The 17,496-nt window shown below is 38.1% G+C and overlaps 4 protein-coding genes, 1 long non-coding RNA gene and 1 other non-coding gene across 6 annotated transcripts; 4 read left to right on the top strand and 2 right to left on the bottom strand.

Moving 5' to 3' along the window:
* Positions 1-3,479: 3,479 nt before the first annotated feature.
* LOC109155768 (auxin-responsive protein SAUR36-like) lies at positions 3,480-4,251 on the top strand. Its single transcript, XM_019303415.1, has 3 exons — positions 3,480-3,508; positions 3,596-3,693; positions 3,724-4,251. Exons 2-3 carry the CDS (start codon positions 3,614-3,616, stop codon positions 4,079-4,081), a joined length of 438 nt encoding a protein of 145 aa, XP_019158960.1. The 5' UTR covers positions 3,480-3,508; positions 3,596-3,613; the 3' UTR covers positions 4,082-4,251.
* Positions 4,252-7,763: 3,512 nt separating this feature from the next.
* LOC109155630 (auxin-responsive protein SAUR36-like) lies at positions 7,764-8,327 on the top strand. The gene has a single exon (XM_019303254.1). It carries the CDS (start codon positions 7,764-7,766, stop codon positions 8,325-8,327), a length of 564 nt encoding a protein of 187 aa, XP_019158799.1.
* Positions 8,328-9,919: 1,592 nt separating this feature from the next.
* On the top strand, positions 9,920-12,119 carry LOC109155787 (probable pectinesterase/pectinesterase inhibitor 36). Its single transcript, XM_019303436.1, has 3 exons — positions 9,920-10,407; positions 10,489-10,818; positions 11,287-12,119. The coding sequence occupies exons 1-3, from the start codon at positions 9,939-9,941 to the stop codon at positions 11,973-11,975; spliced, it is 1,488 nt and encodes a 495-aa protein (XP_019158981.1). The 5' UTR covers positions 9,920-9,938; the 3' UTR covers positions 11,976-12,119.
* Positions 12,120-12,813: 694 nt separating this feature from the next.
* Positions 12,814-12,886, bottom strand: TRNAE-CUC. Its single transcript has one exon. It is a non-coding gene; the product is annotated as a tRNA-Glu (tRNA).
* Positions 12,887-13,615: 729 nt separating this feature from the next.
* LOC109156130 (3-phosphoshikimate 1-carboxyvinyltransferase 2) lies at positions 13,616-16,581 on the top strand. The gene is made up of 8 exons (XM_019303975.1): positions 13,616-14,111; positions 14,414-14,658; positions 14,757-14,910; positions 15,058-15,272; positions 15,353-15,470; positions 15,567-15,777; positions 15,985-16,046; positions 16,121-16,581. Exons 1-8 carry the CDS (start codon positions 13,773-13,775, stop codon positions 16,337-16,339), a joined length of 1,563 nt encoding a protein of 520 aa, XP_019159520.1. The 5' UTR covers positions 13,616-13,772; the 3' UTR covers positions 16,340-16,581.
* Positions 16,500-17,111, bottom strand: LOC109156131. Its single transcript, XR_002049967.1, has 2 exons — positions 17,070-17,111; positions 16,500-16,604 (listed from the first exon to the last, which is right to left on the bottom strand). It is a non-coding gene; the product is annotated as an uncharacterized LOC109156131 (long non-coding RNA).
* Positions 17,112-17,496: the final 385 nt, after the last annotated feature.

Raw genomic sequence — 17,496 nt, 5'->3', positions numbered from 1 at the left:
CATCATATTTATTACATTGAAAATTTTGAAATTTTAGTTTTAATAAATTAAATCTTGAATTAGGTAGTAGTTGTAGTGGTTTAAGAATTTAGTTAAGATGTTGAAATGATAGAAAGCTGTCACTTTGAATGTGGATGATAAGAGCACATAATTTGAAAAGATTGATAGCCTAATCCAATGGGCCAGTGTGTACTAGGACATAATCTATCAAACTTAGATTATAATCTAATTTAATCTTCCCTTGATTTTGCATTCGTTGACTTAATATTTTATATTTTTGGTTTTTTTTTTTTTGGAACAAATAGTGGGATGATCCAACAACAAAATCATACCTAACAACTATACAACTATCACATAGGATTTTTCAGTTGAGGGGAATAAGCGTGTTCTAGTTTAGAAACTGACAAATAATGGTGCAAAGAGATTCTTCAAACAACTTCATGGTTGTGTGTCGCAAAGCAAAATCTTATGTACAAGATATGTGAACTTATAGGCATGCATCAGTTAACATTTTATGTTTTCATCGAGTTAACATTGACTCTGTTATAATGTAGTATCTGTTCATACTTTCTTAACCTATTGAAGTACAAACTTCTATTAGAATTCGAATATGTGACCTCCTATTTAGGAGAGTCACAATCATGTTGCTCAATCACAAAGTCTTTTGACACCTAAGATTTGTTTAAACAACCTTGATATAAAATTTGATGGGACAAATCCTACCCATGACGTCTAGGCTCATGGGACTTAATCAACACAACTTATTTGTAATCTAAGACTAATAATTGTGGTGTGGGAATTATGTCCAAAGTGGGCAGATTCCTTGTACGCACCGGCATTTGGTCCTGTCTGCTGAATCATTGAGTCACCGTGATTTACAATTTCTCATAATGCTCTGTCGGGTCGGAGTGTTGGGGGCCTTAGATTGGGATTCAATCTTTTTGGGAGAAGACTAATAATTATGGACTGTTATACTTTCATAAAACTTAAACTAATTACTCCGTATAAAATATGAAATTAATGATTGAGCACCTCTCTCAACCCAATTATTATTGCATGGACCATGATCCACATAATTGTGTGGACCATAAATAAAAAGTACATTTCTAATATACTAAGGATACATTATTTATGTACGTAAGGTACATTTTTTGAAATAACATTTTTAATATACTAAGGGTACATTATTTTATATAATGCACATTCAGTACAAAAATAATGTACCTTTAGTACAAAAATAATGTACTTTTAATATATTAAAAATGCACATGATATTCATGGTCCATACAATAATTTGCCCTCTCAACCACATGTTAACAATTACAACTATTAAGTTTAGATTGTGCATTAGAGAGTACATTGGGTACTTCTAACATTTCAACCCCCATAACCTCTATAATAACATTTTAAGACAAGTAATAACATAGGTCCTGGAATATTTTCTCCAATAATTATACCATGAACGAGTCCAAAATATACAATTTACATACTGAATGTTCACAATTTACCTTTTACAAAATTATGGACATTCAATATGTAAATTGTGTATTTTGAACCCGGGTCCACGTAATAATTTGCCTATTTTGAGTATTTTCTCTCTATGCTACTCTTGTTTGCCTATACTTATATGTGGCTCAAATTAAAAGTTGAAAACTAAGACATTTTTCATTATTAATTTGATTAATTTGATTGCATTGTGTACTTGATATCATTCAAATCAATCACTTCTAATTTAGTGCATAGATTTGTCACCATTTTAATTATTTTTAAAGAACATAGAATGACTTCTTTTTTTTTTTTTTTGGTAACATTTGATGTTCTCACTCTAATAAAACTAATTCAAATTCTTATTATGGGGTTATGTTAACAAACTTTGACTCGTATTTAAGAAAAAATCTAACTTAAAACTCTTTAACATGGTACACAAATTTGTTGACCTTACAAGTATATTAATAGTCAGACAAAAAATATTGAATTATTGAACCCGTACGATGGGCCTTTCCCCTACATACGTAAGTCAACTCCATATTTTAAGTTTACAAATTTGATTTTTATCAATATTTTTTTTTTATCAAACTCATCATATAAAATAAATTTTATCTCTTTTTTATAATTTGTAAGTTAATTTATAACAGTAGGATTTAACATGTACATACCTTCCCACAGTAATTACAAATAATTAAAAAAAAATCATTTTCCATGGGAGACCCAGAAAAGTATAAATCCGTATGTCCCATTGTACGGACTTGAAAAATATAACATGAAATTTCTGGTGTGATGTGATGTTGCAACAAATTCTTTGACATATAAATCAAAGAGTAACCATCAAAATCAAAATTCAGAATATAGGAAGTTTCATAGTTAATCTTACATCTTCCATTGAATAATCAATAACTTATTCAAAATTTCCTGCAAGAAGGTTCCCTAAATATCTCATATATGTATAGCCCAGTAGCTACTTAAAGATAGGCTATACGTGAAATTCACCGTCCACCTTATAATCTTCATCAGCAAAGAACCAAAGTAAATTAGTTGGTTTGAACTAAAAATGTCAATAGACAACTCTCATATATATTTAAACTTAAAACTTTATGGTTATTCGTTAACTGTTTGATCAACTTCAATGGTAGTTGTCCTTCATTTTGTTACAACTGATCTATCAAGGTGGGACTAGTATGTCAAAAAATAAAAAATCTTGAAACACATTGCAACTTCATATGAAACTTCTGCGATGTTATGTTGCACATATTATTAAGTCAACCATTACACATGGATTTGGTCATGAGTAGTAGTTGGGAATTGAAAAAAAAAAATCAAATGACAAATTAAATTATACCCAAAAAATAAAAAAATAAAAATTTTGATCTTGTAGTTATGCACGAAGTAACAATTTTAGTCCATCAGTAAACAATTTTTACCATCAATTTGTCACTTAATAAAGTGGCTGATTTGATCATTAAGGACTAAAATTTTCAACTCCATATATAATAACTTAGGGATTAAAGATGGTCAAACATGACTAAGTCTATACCACATGTATGAATGTAATTTTTCTAAAAAATATTTACTTAATTTGTAGAATTTCTACCGTAGAAATTAAATTATTTTTAAATTGGTAATTCAGATAATCTGTGTTTGGATGGAGAAATGGAGAATGATGAGTAAATCTAAGATTATCGTCCCAGTTTGATGAAACGTATACAAACGTACGTTTCCACGAAGTCACATGTTGTCCTAAGTCATAGATTAATAAAAGAGTGTACGGTTTAGTAAAAAGGTCGTCTCTTAAAATTAAAACTGAATATTCAAAAGATGTCAAAGTCAGAATTGTACTACTACCAAGTACAGGGACCACCCAGCTAGGCATGCATCCACTATTCTCACGCCACGTAATCCCACAAAACTCTCCATATATCTTCGATTCATCATATCCCTCAATATATAACTCACTGGGTTTCAGTTCTTGTCATCTTCAACTCCCTCTTCCAACCTGGCATGCATCATAGATGTGTAAATGAACATTGCCAGTTTGCAAGAAATTCACAATACGTTCTTTGATTTCACGCTGTATTTTTTCTTTCGAGTTTTCTGGGAGTTTTGGGGGTTGAAGACGATGAAGATGCGGGGTTTTTTGGTGAAGACGCCAGTTATCCGATATGTGCTCCGTCGCCGCCGTTCGTCGACGGATTACCGCCGGCTAGATCACCCTCTGCAGAAGAGCTGGCGGGAGAAGTCCGTCTGCTCGGTTTTTAGTCGGCTGAAGACCAAAGCAAAGGCGATCTGCGGCTCCTTGGGTTGGTCCCGGAATTTTGAAGAGAAGCCGGCGGTGGCGGTGCCGCCTAAAGGCCATATGGCGGTGTACGTCGGCCAGGAAGACGGCGACTTCAAGAGGATTCTGGTGCCGGTAATATACTTCAACCACCCTTTGTTCGGCGAGCTGCTTAGGGAGGCGGAAAACGAATTCGGGTTCAGTCATCCGGGCGGGATCACCATTCCTTGCCGGATCTCGGAGTTTGAGCTGGTCCAGACCCGGATCAAGCAAGGTACAGGCTGCCGGAAAATGACTATCGCCTTGAAATGATGCCGGCCAATGTTTGATTTGATTATGACGGGGACGACCACGACGACAAACATATACCTACCATGATTAAGAGTTTATTTTTTCCCCCTTTTTTCTCTTAGACATGTAATTGAGGCTTGGACTTGGAAGCCACTATTGAGCAACATATTGTATAGATGTACATAATTCAATATGCAATAACAATAAACTAGACACTAGCATAAGGAAATCAACAAGAAGCTAAGCAAAATACAAGTTTAAGGAAATTGTAAGATTAACATATATACGCAAAGATAAACACAAAATAAAGGAATAGAACTCAAGCTCGGAAGTATTATCTTCTAGATGCATTGCACAACCTAAGGATTAGGGAAAATCACACAACCAAGGAATAGAGGGGTGCACGTAGGAATCCTAGTCTATAAGTTACTCATATGAGCAAATTAACAAGGATTAGAACAATGAATTGCCTTACTCTCGTGGTGAATCAACTCCAAGTTTTTCAAGAACACAAAGCATCTAAAACCCCCAATTTTCCTCATTTTCATAGGAAAAGTCGGGTTTATGCAAGGAGTGACTTGAAATTTTGACTCAACTCTCATTGAGACCAAGAATCCTCCAAAACATGCCAATGAATGTTGTACACCAAGCATTAACAATATACAAGCACAAATCCTTCATAAACTCAAGAACCCTAGGTTAGAGTTCTTCCCCTTTTTTCAATAATCATAACTCAAACATCATGATAGATAATACAACCCTAACTCAAGTCCATAAACTAACTACTCATGACGACTAAGTAGTATAAAGAACACAAAAACACAAGTGTAAAGCATAAACATTGCAAGATAAAAGGGGAAAAGAATATTATCTACTGAAATGATGGTAGAATCTTGAAATCCAAGTGTAGATCCTTCAATAAAAGCTTGAAATATGATAAAGAACCTAAATCTACACCTAATCTAACACTAAAATATGAAAGGAAAGAGTAGAAAATAGTTAGGGTTCGAATGGGGTTCAAAACCCTCGAAAAATGAGTCAAAACTCAGTTAAAATAGAGTAAAGACGGGGGCTCGACGCGTCGAGCATTTACAGAATGCTAATCGCGACCTCACTGCCAATTCTCGACGCGTCGAGTGGCACTCTGCAACAGAATATCAGTTTGTAGGCTGATTTTAACCCTTTTGTATTTAGAATTAGGCTTCGATTTCTTCATGAAAGTTGTAGACCTTCGAGTCTTCTTTCAAATGGCGCAGAAATCACTTCATTTAGACCTTCCTAGGCCGAGATATGGTCAAATTACCAAACAGTGGTCAGTGTTAGGCGAAATCTGTAAGTTTGGAACTTCAACTTCAAGGATGATTTTGACCACTGTGGCTTCCTTTTTAGGCTTTGATGTCTGAATATGAGTTGTAGCTCTTTGAGTCTTCTTTCCAATGGGACAAGAATCAAACAATTTGGATATTATTAGGTCGAGATATGGTCCAAAGACTATGACATCGACGTGCAGGTCGGGAATTGCAATTGCATGATCACTTGCTTCTCTTTTGCTTTGGTTTGCCCAAATAACCAAGACCATTGCAAGCACCAGCCTTAGGCTTCCTTGGAAGTGTTTTGCCCATCTCCACAGCTTTCCCTTGGCTCCCATTGACTCCAATGCATCCAAAATGTTCCTTTTGACTCCAAAGACCACCAAAGTCCATGAAAGTACTCATTTTTGCTTTCAAAGCTTTTCAAATCAAATTCCTTGCAAAATAACACAAATTAGTCATAATCTAATGAAATTTGGAATAATCTATGAACAAAATGTCTTAGTGAAACGGGGAAAAATATAGACAAATAAGCACTTATCAGTTTCGATGGGGGAGGGGGGGGGGGGGGCGGCGAGTGAAAGTCGATCTTTTTTCCGTTCAGCGGTGGGCGACCCATGGCGAAGGGAGAGGAGAAGAAGTGTGAGTGAAGAAAAGAAGTAGAAGGGACGCCTCATTTATAGGCTTGAAAGGCAATCAAGAATTAAAGAGAGAATCAATGGGGATTGCGGCAAATCAGGCCGCTATCCGGCCATTAAGTGAGGACGGAAAGATAGGAAGTAACGGAAGTGACCTCGTGCAGGGAAGATCGATACTTTCCAGTACTCGAACAAGAAGGACTCGGTACCGAAAAGTGAGGGACTAGTTGATGGGGTACAGACCTAATGGGCCTAGGGCCCGAGGAAGAAAGAAGATAGTAAGGGAGGAAGATTGGGCCCGCGGAAGATCGGCCCCAATAAAAAGAAGAAGAAAAGCCCCCATATAACCAGGGACGAGCCCAGGAAGTCGACGCAAGCAGGGAGTCAGCGCGAGTAGGAAGTTGGCACGAGTAAGGAGCCGGCTCGGTAAGATAGTCGTTGGTATTTAAGAGTTCCCTTCAAGGCCCGGCCAAACAGGCCATTGGAAAGCCCAGTAATGACAGTCCAATGGCCCCTAGGTGTAATAAGGTCACTTTATGGCACTTCAATATACACATTTAAATTAGTAAGGGTGACCTACTATAAAAGGGGTCATTCGGGGAATGTAGAGGGGAGCTAAGCCGAGTTGCTCAAAGAGAAGACTAGAAAATACACAAGAAGTGATAGCCATTTCTCTGTACGAATTCATAGCTTTATTTGAAAGGTGAATCTACCAACCACGGTTGTTTTGGACCTTCCTGGGCCCAAAAACCGTAAAACCAACCGTATCTCTTCTTTATAATTTGCAAGTTAATTTATAAGAGTAAAATTTAATTTGTATATATATACCTTTCCGTAGTAATTACAAGTAATAAAAAAATCTCATTTTTCATAGGACATTCAGAAAAGTATAAATTCGTATGTCCCATGGTACGAACATGAAATTTCTGGTGTAATGTGATGTTGCAACAAATTCTTTGACATATAAGAGTAACCTCAACATCAAAATTAAAAATATATAGAAATTTTCATCATTAATCTTACATCTTCCCACTGAATAATCAATAACTTATTCAAAATTTATTTCAAGAAGATTCCCTAAATATCTCATACATGTATAGCCCAATTGCTACTTAAAGATACGCTATACGTAAATTTCACTGTTCACCTTATAAATTTTTATCAATGAAGAACCAAAGTAAATCAGTCAGTATGAACTAAAAAGGTCAATAGACAACTCTAATATAATAGAAAGTTAAGCTTAGAACCTTATGATTATTGAGTAACTGTCTTATCAACTTCGCTGGTAGTTGTCCATCACTTTGTTACAACCTAACTGATTTATCAAGATGGACTAGTATAAAAAGAAATATTGAAACACATTGCAACTTCATATGAAACTTCTACTATGTTATGTTGCACATATTATTAAGTCAACCATTACACATGGATTTGGTCATGGAGTAGTAGTTAGGAATTGAAAATAAAATCAAATGAAAATTAAATTATACAAAAAAAAAATGAAAAATTTATATTTTTTATCCTTCAGTTAGGTAGGTGGTACAAACTTAGTCAATGAGTTATATGTCTGACCATTTTTAACCCGAGCTAAGTAAAGAGACCACCCATGCATGCATCCACTATTCTCACGCCACGTAATCCCACAAAACTATCCATCTTCGATTCATCATATCCCTCAGGCATCAGTATATAACTCAGATCCCAGATCACTATGTTTCAGTTCTTGTCATCTTCAACTCCCTCTTTCAACCTGGCATGTCGTTAAACTATACGTTCTTTGATTTCACGCTGTTTCTTTTTCGAGTTTTCTGGGAGTTTTGGGGGTTGAAGACGATGAAGATGCGGGGTTTTTTGGTGAAGACGGCAGTTGTCCGACGTGTGCTCCGTCGCCGCCGTTCGTCGACGGGTTACCGCCGGCTAAATCACCCTCTGCAGAAGCGCTGGCGGGAGAAGTCCGTCTGCTCGGTCTTTAGCCGGCTGAAGACCAAAGCAAAGGCGATCTGCAGCTCCTTGGGTTGGTCCCGGAGTTTTGGCCGGCGGAAAGCGGTTGAAGAGAACCCGACCGTGGCGGTGCCGCCTAAAGGCCATGTGGCGGTGTACGTCGGCCAGAAAGACGGCGACTTCAAGAGGATTCTGGTGCCGGTAATATACTTCAACCACCCTTTGTTCGGCGAGCTGCTTAGGGAGGCGGAAAACGAATTCGGGTTCAGTCATCCGGGCGGGATCACCATTCCTTGCCGGATCTCGGAGTTTGAGCTGGTCCAGACCCGGATCAAGCAAGGTAGTCGGTGCCGGAAAATGACCATAGCCTTGAAATGATGCCGGCCAATGTCTGAGTATGACCGAGACGACGATAAACATATATATACCTACCATGATTAAGATTTAAGAGTTTATTTTTTGTCCCCTTTTTCTACATCTACATACATACACTACAAACTTATATAAATGTTGACGCTACTTTGGACCAAACTAAAAAAAGAAAATGGGCTTTGGATTTGTTCTAAGTAGCTTCTCAGGTTCATTCATTGCTGTCAGAAAACTGCCATGATTTAAAAATATATGTAGTAAAACTTATTATTCTAACATATTTGTATTATGAGAAGAAACAATTTCTTTTTTTTTTTGTTTTTTTTTATTGACATTTAAAATTTGAGCATGTGGTCATCCGACATAATATAATACTTCAATCTCATGGTATATATATAGTAGGTTGCAGAGTCCTATAAGCAATAACTAGTTGCTAATAATTGACTACTAGAAAGCATACAGTCAAACACATTTTCTCATTTCATCACCTAAATTTCTCCAGGAAAAACGAGCCATTTTTGTTCTTTTTCCCCCATCTTAGGGAACTTATATATGCTACTACATCTTTATCCCTTACTACATAAGACGACAACGTTTGTAATAGTGTAATGCATATTTCTCTCTCTCTCTGTATATATATATAGTGTGTGTGGGTGCATGCATCTACCTAGCTAGCTGGCTGCTCTCAGCAATTATCTATCTCCAACCCCAACCCATAAATGAATAATCCACGTGGCTTCTCATCTTCGTGCCATATCAACATCCTCCGTTGCCACATGTCGCCACCCAGCGGCCATCTTATTTGTTAATTACGGTGTATATTTTCTTAAGGCATCTATGTATTTTCATATTATTTTTAATAATATATATTAAATAAATAAATAAAAAAAAAAAAAAGGAAGATAAAGAGGAGTGGTGGAAAATGGAAATACATCATTTTTTTCGTGCTTGTTGAGTGCATGCAAGCAAATGTGTAACATTTACATGGTAACTATCTTTATTCATTTTTAAACTACCAAATATGCGACAAATTGCAATGTTGCATATTAGTAGCTTTACAACCAAATAGAAGAAATAGACTAGGTGAAAGTGAATATATATTTATTCTATTTGTTAGGCAGAGACTAGTAAAATCGTGAAGTGCCAGGTATAACTTCATGGCCAAATAGGGAGGGGAGGGGAAGATGAAGTGAAGTTGAATTCGACTTATGGGGTTCAGATGCATATTGGCCAAATGAAATAGAGAAATGAAGTTGAGCTTAATATATACTACTAACAGTCAAGAGTCAATGTTGCACAGATTTGAACCACGTAAACCTCTCAGAGTGCAACTTGGTGTCATAGATTAAGGTCATTGACAGATTTTTCACCCTATTTAATGCCATAAATTTCTAAATAAACCTTGTAAAGTATGCTAAAATAGTGAAGCTAGTGAAGACAATAAGGTGCAAGAGAATCGGTGCTTGGGCATATCTTACATATAGACACACAAAATATTGCCACATGGCTATCACAAGAGTGTATGTGTAAGCATCCCCATAATTAAACCGCTATATATATACGTTCATCATATCAACCCCCATTGTTCTGCCGTGGTCACAACAATATTCATCACCAAAAATGTCCAACTCCTCCGCCACTTTCCTCCTCGTCTTCAACCTCTCGCTGCTGTTAGCCGCCATTGACACACGCAATGCTTTGACTGCAAGCAATCAGGACCTCTTAGCCATAAGAACGGCTCGGTCAAACGTTTTACGTGCCCTAGAATGGTCTCAGAGTTTGCATGAGCTTCACGAACCAAGCCGCGAATCCGGTAATAATGCTGCGGCGGCCGCCGTGAGTGACTGCGCCACGCTCTATGCAGATGCCGAGGAAAGGCTAGCGCGACTAGACATTGAAAAATACGATCACGACGACGCCGTCACTTGGCTGAGCGCCGCCATGTCCAGCCACCGCAGTTGTTTGGATGGGTTGAACGAGAAGGGATTGGTTTCACACGGCCGCCATGCCTCTCAAAACTTAACCTTGTCTCTTAAACAAGCCTTGGCTAGATTTTCCCAGAAAAGAAATGTAAAGACTACTAGAAAAGGTAAGCTATTTAGTATTTAGTAATCACTATCTGAGAATATACATTAGATTAATGAAATAATTGACGGACTTTGAACGACAGTGGTGCATAAGAAGCCAAGTTCTAGCGACGGCGGGGGGCTGTTAGATTCATGGAGCTCAGCATCCTCGAAGGCCAACATCGTCGTCGCCCAAGACGGCTCCGGCAATTACAAGTCCATAAACGAGGCGGTTTCGGCACTTTCCAGAATGGGTAACGGCGGCGAAGGAAGGGTTGTGGTGTACGTGAAAGCCGGAGTTTACAATGAGAGAGTTGAAATTGAACGGGGAATCAAGAACGTAATGCTCGTCGGCGATGGAATGGATAGGACTATCATCACCGGCAACCGTAACGTCCAAGACGGTTCCACCACCTTTGGCTCCGCCACCTTTCGTATGAAATCTTGAACAATCCAAAATCTTACGACTTTAATTTTAATTTTGCATAGTATTTTAAACTAAGTATATATATATATATATATATATATATATATATATATATATATGAGTTAATGCCACATGAAGTCCCTTCGAATATAGTGGTCTTGTCACGTTTAGTCCTAAACTTTCAAATTGATCATCCGTAGTCATTCGACTTTCAAATTTAACCATTCGTGGTCCGAGTTAACCACCCATGGTCCTTCAACTTTCGAAATTTAACCAGCCGTAGTCCTTTTGAAAATACCATGGTTGGTTAAAATTTAATAGTTGAAGGACCATGAGTGGTTAACTTAGACCGCGAATGGTTAAATTTGAAAATCGAAGGACTACAAATTTTAGAACTAAACGTGGCAAAACCACTATACTCAGAGGACCTTAGATGGTATTAACTCATATATATTTCTACATCTTATATTTATAGGTGTATCGGGTGACGGGTTTTGGGCGAGAGACGTGACATTTGAGAACACGGCGGGGCCGGAGAAACACCAGGCGGTGGCGGTGGCGGTGGCGTCAGACCACGCCGTGTTCTACAGATGCAGCATGAAGGGCTACCAAGACACTCTTTATGTACATTCCCTGAGACAATTCTACCGTGACTGCCACATCTACGGCACGATCGACTTCATCTTCGGGAACGCGGCGGCGGTGCTGCAAAACTGCGACATTTTCGTGAAGAAACCGATGGACCACCAATCCAACCTGATAACGGCGCAGGGAAGAGACGACCCGAACGAGAACACAGGGATTTCGATTTTAAACTCGCGGGTGATTCCGACGCCGGAGTTGCGCGGCGGCGGCGGGGTCAAGAGTTTCTTGGGGCGGCCGTGGAGGAAGTATTCGCGGACGGTGTTCATAAAGACTGACCTGGATGGGTTGATTGATCCGAAAGGTTGGATGGAGTGGAGCGGAGATTTTGCACTGTCAACGCTGTATTATGGGGAGTATATGAACACCGGCGCCGGAGCTTCGACGCAGAACAGGGTGAATTGGCCGGGATTTCATTTGTTGAGGCAGCCGGACGAAGCTAGTCCGTTTTGTGTCAGCAATTTTATCCAGGGAGATTCTTGGATCCCAGAAAGTGGAGTGCCTTTTGGCTCCCAATTATGACATGCTTTTCTTTATTTGGCCTTTAAGGTATACGTGGTTGCCTATTTCATTTTCCCACTTACCTTTTTGTAATCCCAGATTCCCAGCTATTGTATTCTATAATTTTATAGTACGTACACAATAACAATAAGGGAAATGGTCAAATATACTCCTAAACATTATATAAAAGTGCAATTAATCTCTCAATGTAAACTTTTAAAAAGTTCAATTAAATATATAAATTTATCATTTTGATTCATTCAAATACAATAGCCGGTCAACCAATAATTAAACTTTATAGAGTTAAATCGGTCGTTGGAAACGGACCCTAATTACTTTCTTCCTCCGTCGTAGAAGGCAACCAACGTCCAGTCGCCGGTCGCCTTCTTCCTCCGTCGAAGAGGCAACCAACGTTGCCTTCTTCAATTGAGGAAGAAGGCGACCATCCTACAAGACACTTACAACATATTTTTTTTTTATAATCTTTATTGTCGAATAGGATCACAGTATAAACTTCACTTAAAATAAAATATGTGCTTTTTACATGATTACGAGAAAAGTATAAACTTCACTTAAAATAAAATATGTGCTTTTTACATGATTACGAGAAAAGTAAATCAATAGTGTAAAATAAAATATGTTTTTTTACATGATTACGGAAAAGTAAATAAATATTGTTTCTTTAGGTGTTCATAGAGTTGGTAGGTGGAGAGTTAAGGAAAGCGAAAGGATGATTGGAATATGCAGAGAGCTTAGAAAGGTAGGAACTTTCAACTCCATTTCTCACCAATTGCAGTGAAGATTTCATTAGTGTTGTAATTCCAGGTGGGATGGGAGCAACAGTTGAGGCATAAAAGAATTCCGTTGCCGGGAATTGAACCCGGGTCTCTCAGGTGAGAGCCAAGTATCCTAACCAACTAGACTACAACGGATTTGATACCAGCATTCCTTGTTTATTATTTCATATGAGAAAAATCTGATCTTTTTGCAAAGCAATTCTTTTGGCCTTGTTCTTGGTGTCTGCAAATTTCATGTGTTTGCTTTATGAATGGGATGGAAGTTTTTATTTTGCTATGAAATATGTTTTTTGGAAGTATGAATATGACTGAATGTAAATGTGATAATTTGAATTCACTAACAATGATTCTTGACATATATATTTTAAAAATTAGTACGATAATTTATTTCATGGTAAATATAAACAAATTTATATTACCATCTTTTTGTGACCGTAACAAATCTCATTAAGACTATAATATAAAGTATAATGCAAGTGTTTTTTAACACACATTTTTAGATAGTAAGTACGAATTTTTCTTGCGACCCAAAACTGCACTGTAGGCAATGGGCCTATGACCCAAAACATATTCATAGAATTCACATCCAGCCAAGGATATGGCAGAAACAGATCTTTGGAAGCAAGGGATAGCTACCAAAATGACCAGTCAGCCCTACCCTGCCCACCAACCTCTGGGGGTTGGTGGATATGAACATGTGTCTGATCATGATACAAAGAATGGTAGGCTAAATTTCTTTATTAGTATCAAAATCTTGATTATTTTTATTGAAATTAGTAATTATGTTTGCAAAGATATCCTTAATCCTTACCTACTTTCTTGTTGGTAGAGAACAAACGAGTCCACCTGCTCAAACTCCTGTTACAAATATGACTTATTATATTCAACTTTAATTCAAGAGGTTAGTGAGATTGGGACGAGCCCAACCAGAAAGTGGGTTGTTGAGATTTGAGAAAATTGATCGTGACGACGACTGGGATTGTATTAATACAAGTTCTTGAGCTCTGGGTAGTGAGAGGATATGGCGCAAATGAACAGCATGATGCAGGGTCAGCGTTTGAATCCCAGAAATCTGTCTAAACCTCAAACCCCTCTGTCTTCGCATTCCCTTTTGTTGGGGTCAAGCAGCCTGAAGAATTCACCTGTTTCTGTTAAGTTCTTGAAGAGTAATAAAGATTCGATTTTTATTGCCACCCGGTCGCCGTTACAGGTCCGGGCATCGGTGGTCACCGCCGAAAAGCCATCGAAGGCGCCGGAGGAGATTGTGCTGCAGCCCATCAAAGAGATCTCCGGCACCGTCAAGTTGCCCGGCTCTAAATCCCTCTCCAATCGCATTCTCCTCCTTGCTGCTCTTTCTCAGGTATACCTCCTGGTTCTCTCCTTCTCCCTCTCTCTCTCTCTCATCCTATATATACAGTTGATATATCATATATGCACGCATAATTTTTGAACTAAACTATATATGATGCCTTGTTTAGGAGGATTCTGAGGTTTCGATTGGGTTGTATTAGTTTAAAGGTTTCAGCTTTATAATAGTAGTTTGAGCAATCACAAAGGGATTTTTGAATTACACACTGTAAACATCATAGGATCATAAATGACTGTTTTTCCTAGGAGTACACAGTTTGTTTGATTAGACATGTTTCTGCATATTGAACTCAGGGAACAACTGTGGTAGACAATTTACTAAGCAGTGATGATATTAATTATATGCTCGGTGCATTGAGAACGCTTGGTCTTCGTGTTGAAGAAGATAACGCAATCCAGCGAGCAACTGTAGAAGGTTCGGGTGGTCTCTTCCCTGCCAGTAAGCAATCCACGGACGAAATTCAACTTTTCCTGGGAAATGCTGGAACAGCAATGCGACCATTGACTGCTGCAGTTGTTGCTGCCGGTGGAAATGCAAGGTTTTTAAACGTTCTTCCTCTCGTATATTCTTGATCTTGATTGAAGCAATTTAGTTTATAATGATCGCTAATTCTTTTGTTCTACTTATTGTCATTAGATACGTACTTGATGGAGTTCCGAGGATGAGAGAGAGACCAATTGGTGATCTTGTTGAAGGTCTAAAGCAGCTTGGAGCAGACGTTGATTGTTTCCTTGGGACAAACTGTCCCCCAGTTCGTGTAATTGGAAAGGGTGGCCTTCCTGGAGGGAAGGTGAGACTTATGGTCGGTCCATTATGATATAATTTTTGTCTATATAAACAATCTGAAGGAACGTGACTGCATAATCTGCCAATATAATTGTAGCCCAGAACTTGTAAGTTGTCTAATGCCGACTAATCTTATGGCCTTTGTTAACAGGTGAAACTCTCGGGATCAGTTAGCAGCCAATATTTGACTGCTTTGCTTATGGCCGCTCCCCTAGCTTTAGGAGATGTGGAAATTGAAATCGTTGATAAACTAATTTCTGTTCCTTACGTTGAAATGACTATTAAGTTGATGGAACGGTTTGGGGTCAGTGTAGAGCGTAGTGATAGCTGGGACAGGTTCTTGATCCGGGGAGGTCAGAAATACAAGTAAGTTTTGCGTTACTGCTGATACTTACAGCTTCATTTTTCAAATTCGAACTTTATGATAATTCGAAATTTTTCATCAGGTCTCCTGGTAATGCTTTCGTGGAAGGTGATGCTTCAAGTGCTAGTTATTTCTTAGCCGGTGCAGCTGTTACTGGGGGTACCATCACCGTTGAAGGTTGTGGAACGAGCAGTTTACAGGTATCGATCGCTATATTGAAACGATTTATGTACGTTATGCTTTGTTCTCTTTCTATTCTTGAGAGAATTGAAGAACTGAATCATCTTCTTATTAAGGGGGATGTTAAGTTTGCTGAGGTTCTCGAGAAGATGGGAGCCGAAGTTTTGTGGACAGAGAACAGTGTTACCGTGAAAGGACCACCACGGGCACCTTCGGGAAGGAAACACTTACGTGCCATTGACGTGAACATGAATAAAATGCCCGATGTTGCCATGACTCTTGCTGTAGTTGCGCTATTTGCTGATGGCCCGACAGCCATAAGAGACGGTATGTTTACATTAAAAGTGTAGTCGCAACCATGACTTTTGGTCTGGCTCTGATACCAAATTGAAGCATGTGCTCCATCTCAACTAAAAGCCTAAGCTGATAATTGGATTGCACATTAATGGTTATATGCTCAACACTTAGTACATTATATATATTTGTTTGCCCGATTCGAGAAGTTCATAATCTCGTTTCTTTCGCCATTCATAGTTGCTAGCTGGAGAGTTAAGGAAACCGAACGGATGATTGCTATATGCACAGAACTTAGAAAGGTAGACTTCCAACGCTCGATCCCTTCTTCCTTTTATGCGTTGTTCCTTACGTGTTCAATTTGGTTGGAATCCAGCTGGGAGCGACGGTCGAGGAAGGGCCAGACTACTGTATAATCACTCCACCCGAGAAACTAAACGTGACGGAAATCGACACATACGACGATCACAGAATGGCCATGGCGTTTTCTCTTGCTGCTTGTGCCGAGGTACCAGTCACCATTAAAGATCCTGGCTGTACTCGCAAGACTTTCCCAGATTATTTTGAGGTTCTTCAGAGGTTTTCTAAGCATTAAAAAGGTTTCCTTTACATCCATTTTGGAAGGTAGAGATCTGTGTTAGTTGAAAGAGCTACTCCCAACTACCATGTTCCTCTTAGTTAAGGTTGAACTGGTTTTCATTTGCAAATATAAACACGTTAAACATCAAGAATGTGTATTGTGTTCTTTATTCATGTTCCCAGATCTGTTAAAAACTGGTCTGAACAAAGACCATTTTGAATCTCAATATTCTATTTGGAGTTATGGTTCTTGTATTATACTGATTGAATGGAAAGTTAATCTTAGGGTCGGGTAAGAAAACAGGAAAATGATTTTTGAAAAATGAGTCATTTTTCAGAAAACATTTTACTGTCTCGTGTACAGCGTTTTCTGAAAAATGAGGTAGAATGGTATAATGAAACATTTTATATAATTAATTATTTTATTTAAAATATAAAAATATTTATAATAATATTATATTTTTTAAAAATCAAATACTATTACATATTAAAAGAATAAATTTAAAAACGATGAAAACTAGAGAGAAGTTTTTTTCTGGCCAAAAATCAGAGAGTACATAACCGGTGAAGCAAATAGTTTTTGCGCAGGTTCGCGGTCCAGAAAATGACTTTCGTCAAATTTTAGCGGAAGTCATTTTTCCCCAAAACAACATTATTTTTCTTTGACCCGGAAAATGATTTCTAATTTTCCGTTGACTTCTAGCACTGGAAAGCCAGAAAATGATTTTTCGGGTTTCCAAACGGACCTTTAGTGGAATAGTTTCTCGACTATTGCTTTTTCCTATTTTTGGGTTTGGGGTTCACATCAACCCGGTGATAAAATATAGTGCGCGAAGATGATCTATTTAAGTTTAGCCTGTCACTAGAAACTAACTGAAGAAGTGATCTAAGTCTTTAGCCTCGACTATTGGAGCATTGTTTAATTAGGTTTAGCTCGTCACTAGGAACCAATTGGAAAAGTGGCATAAGTCTTTGGTCCATACTCTAGCACTGCTTAGTTAGGTTTAGTCCGTCACTAGGAATTAATTGGAGAAGCAATTGAAGTCTTTGGTCTACACTTGAGCATTGTTTAGTTAGATTTAGTCCGTCACTAAAAACTAACTGATAAAATTTGTTTGATCCATACTCGAACATTGGCCACAGGTCCATTATAGACTACCCGAGCATTGGTCA

This window comes from Ipomoea nil, unplaced genomic scaffold, assembly GCF_001879475.1.
Source record: "Ipomoea nil cultivar Tokyo-kokei standard unplaced genomic scaffold, Asagao_1.1 scaffold2704, whole genome shotgun sequence".
In the NCBI taxonomy this organism is placed as follows: domain Eukaryota; kingdom Viridiplantae; phylum Streptophyta; class Magnoliopsida; order Solanales; family Convolvulaceae; genus Ipomoea; species Ipomoea nil.
This window is presented reverse-complemented; position numbering and strand designations above follow the sequence as displayed.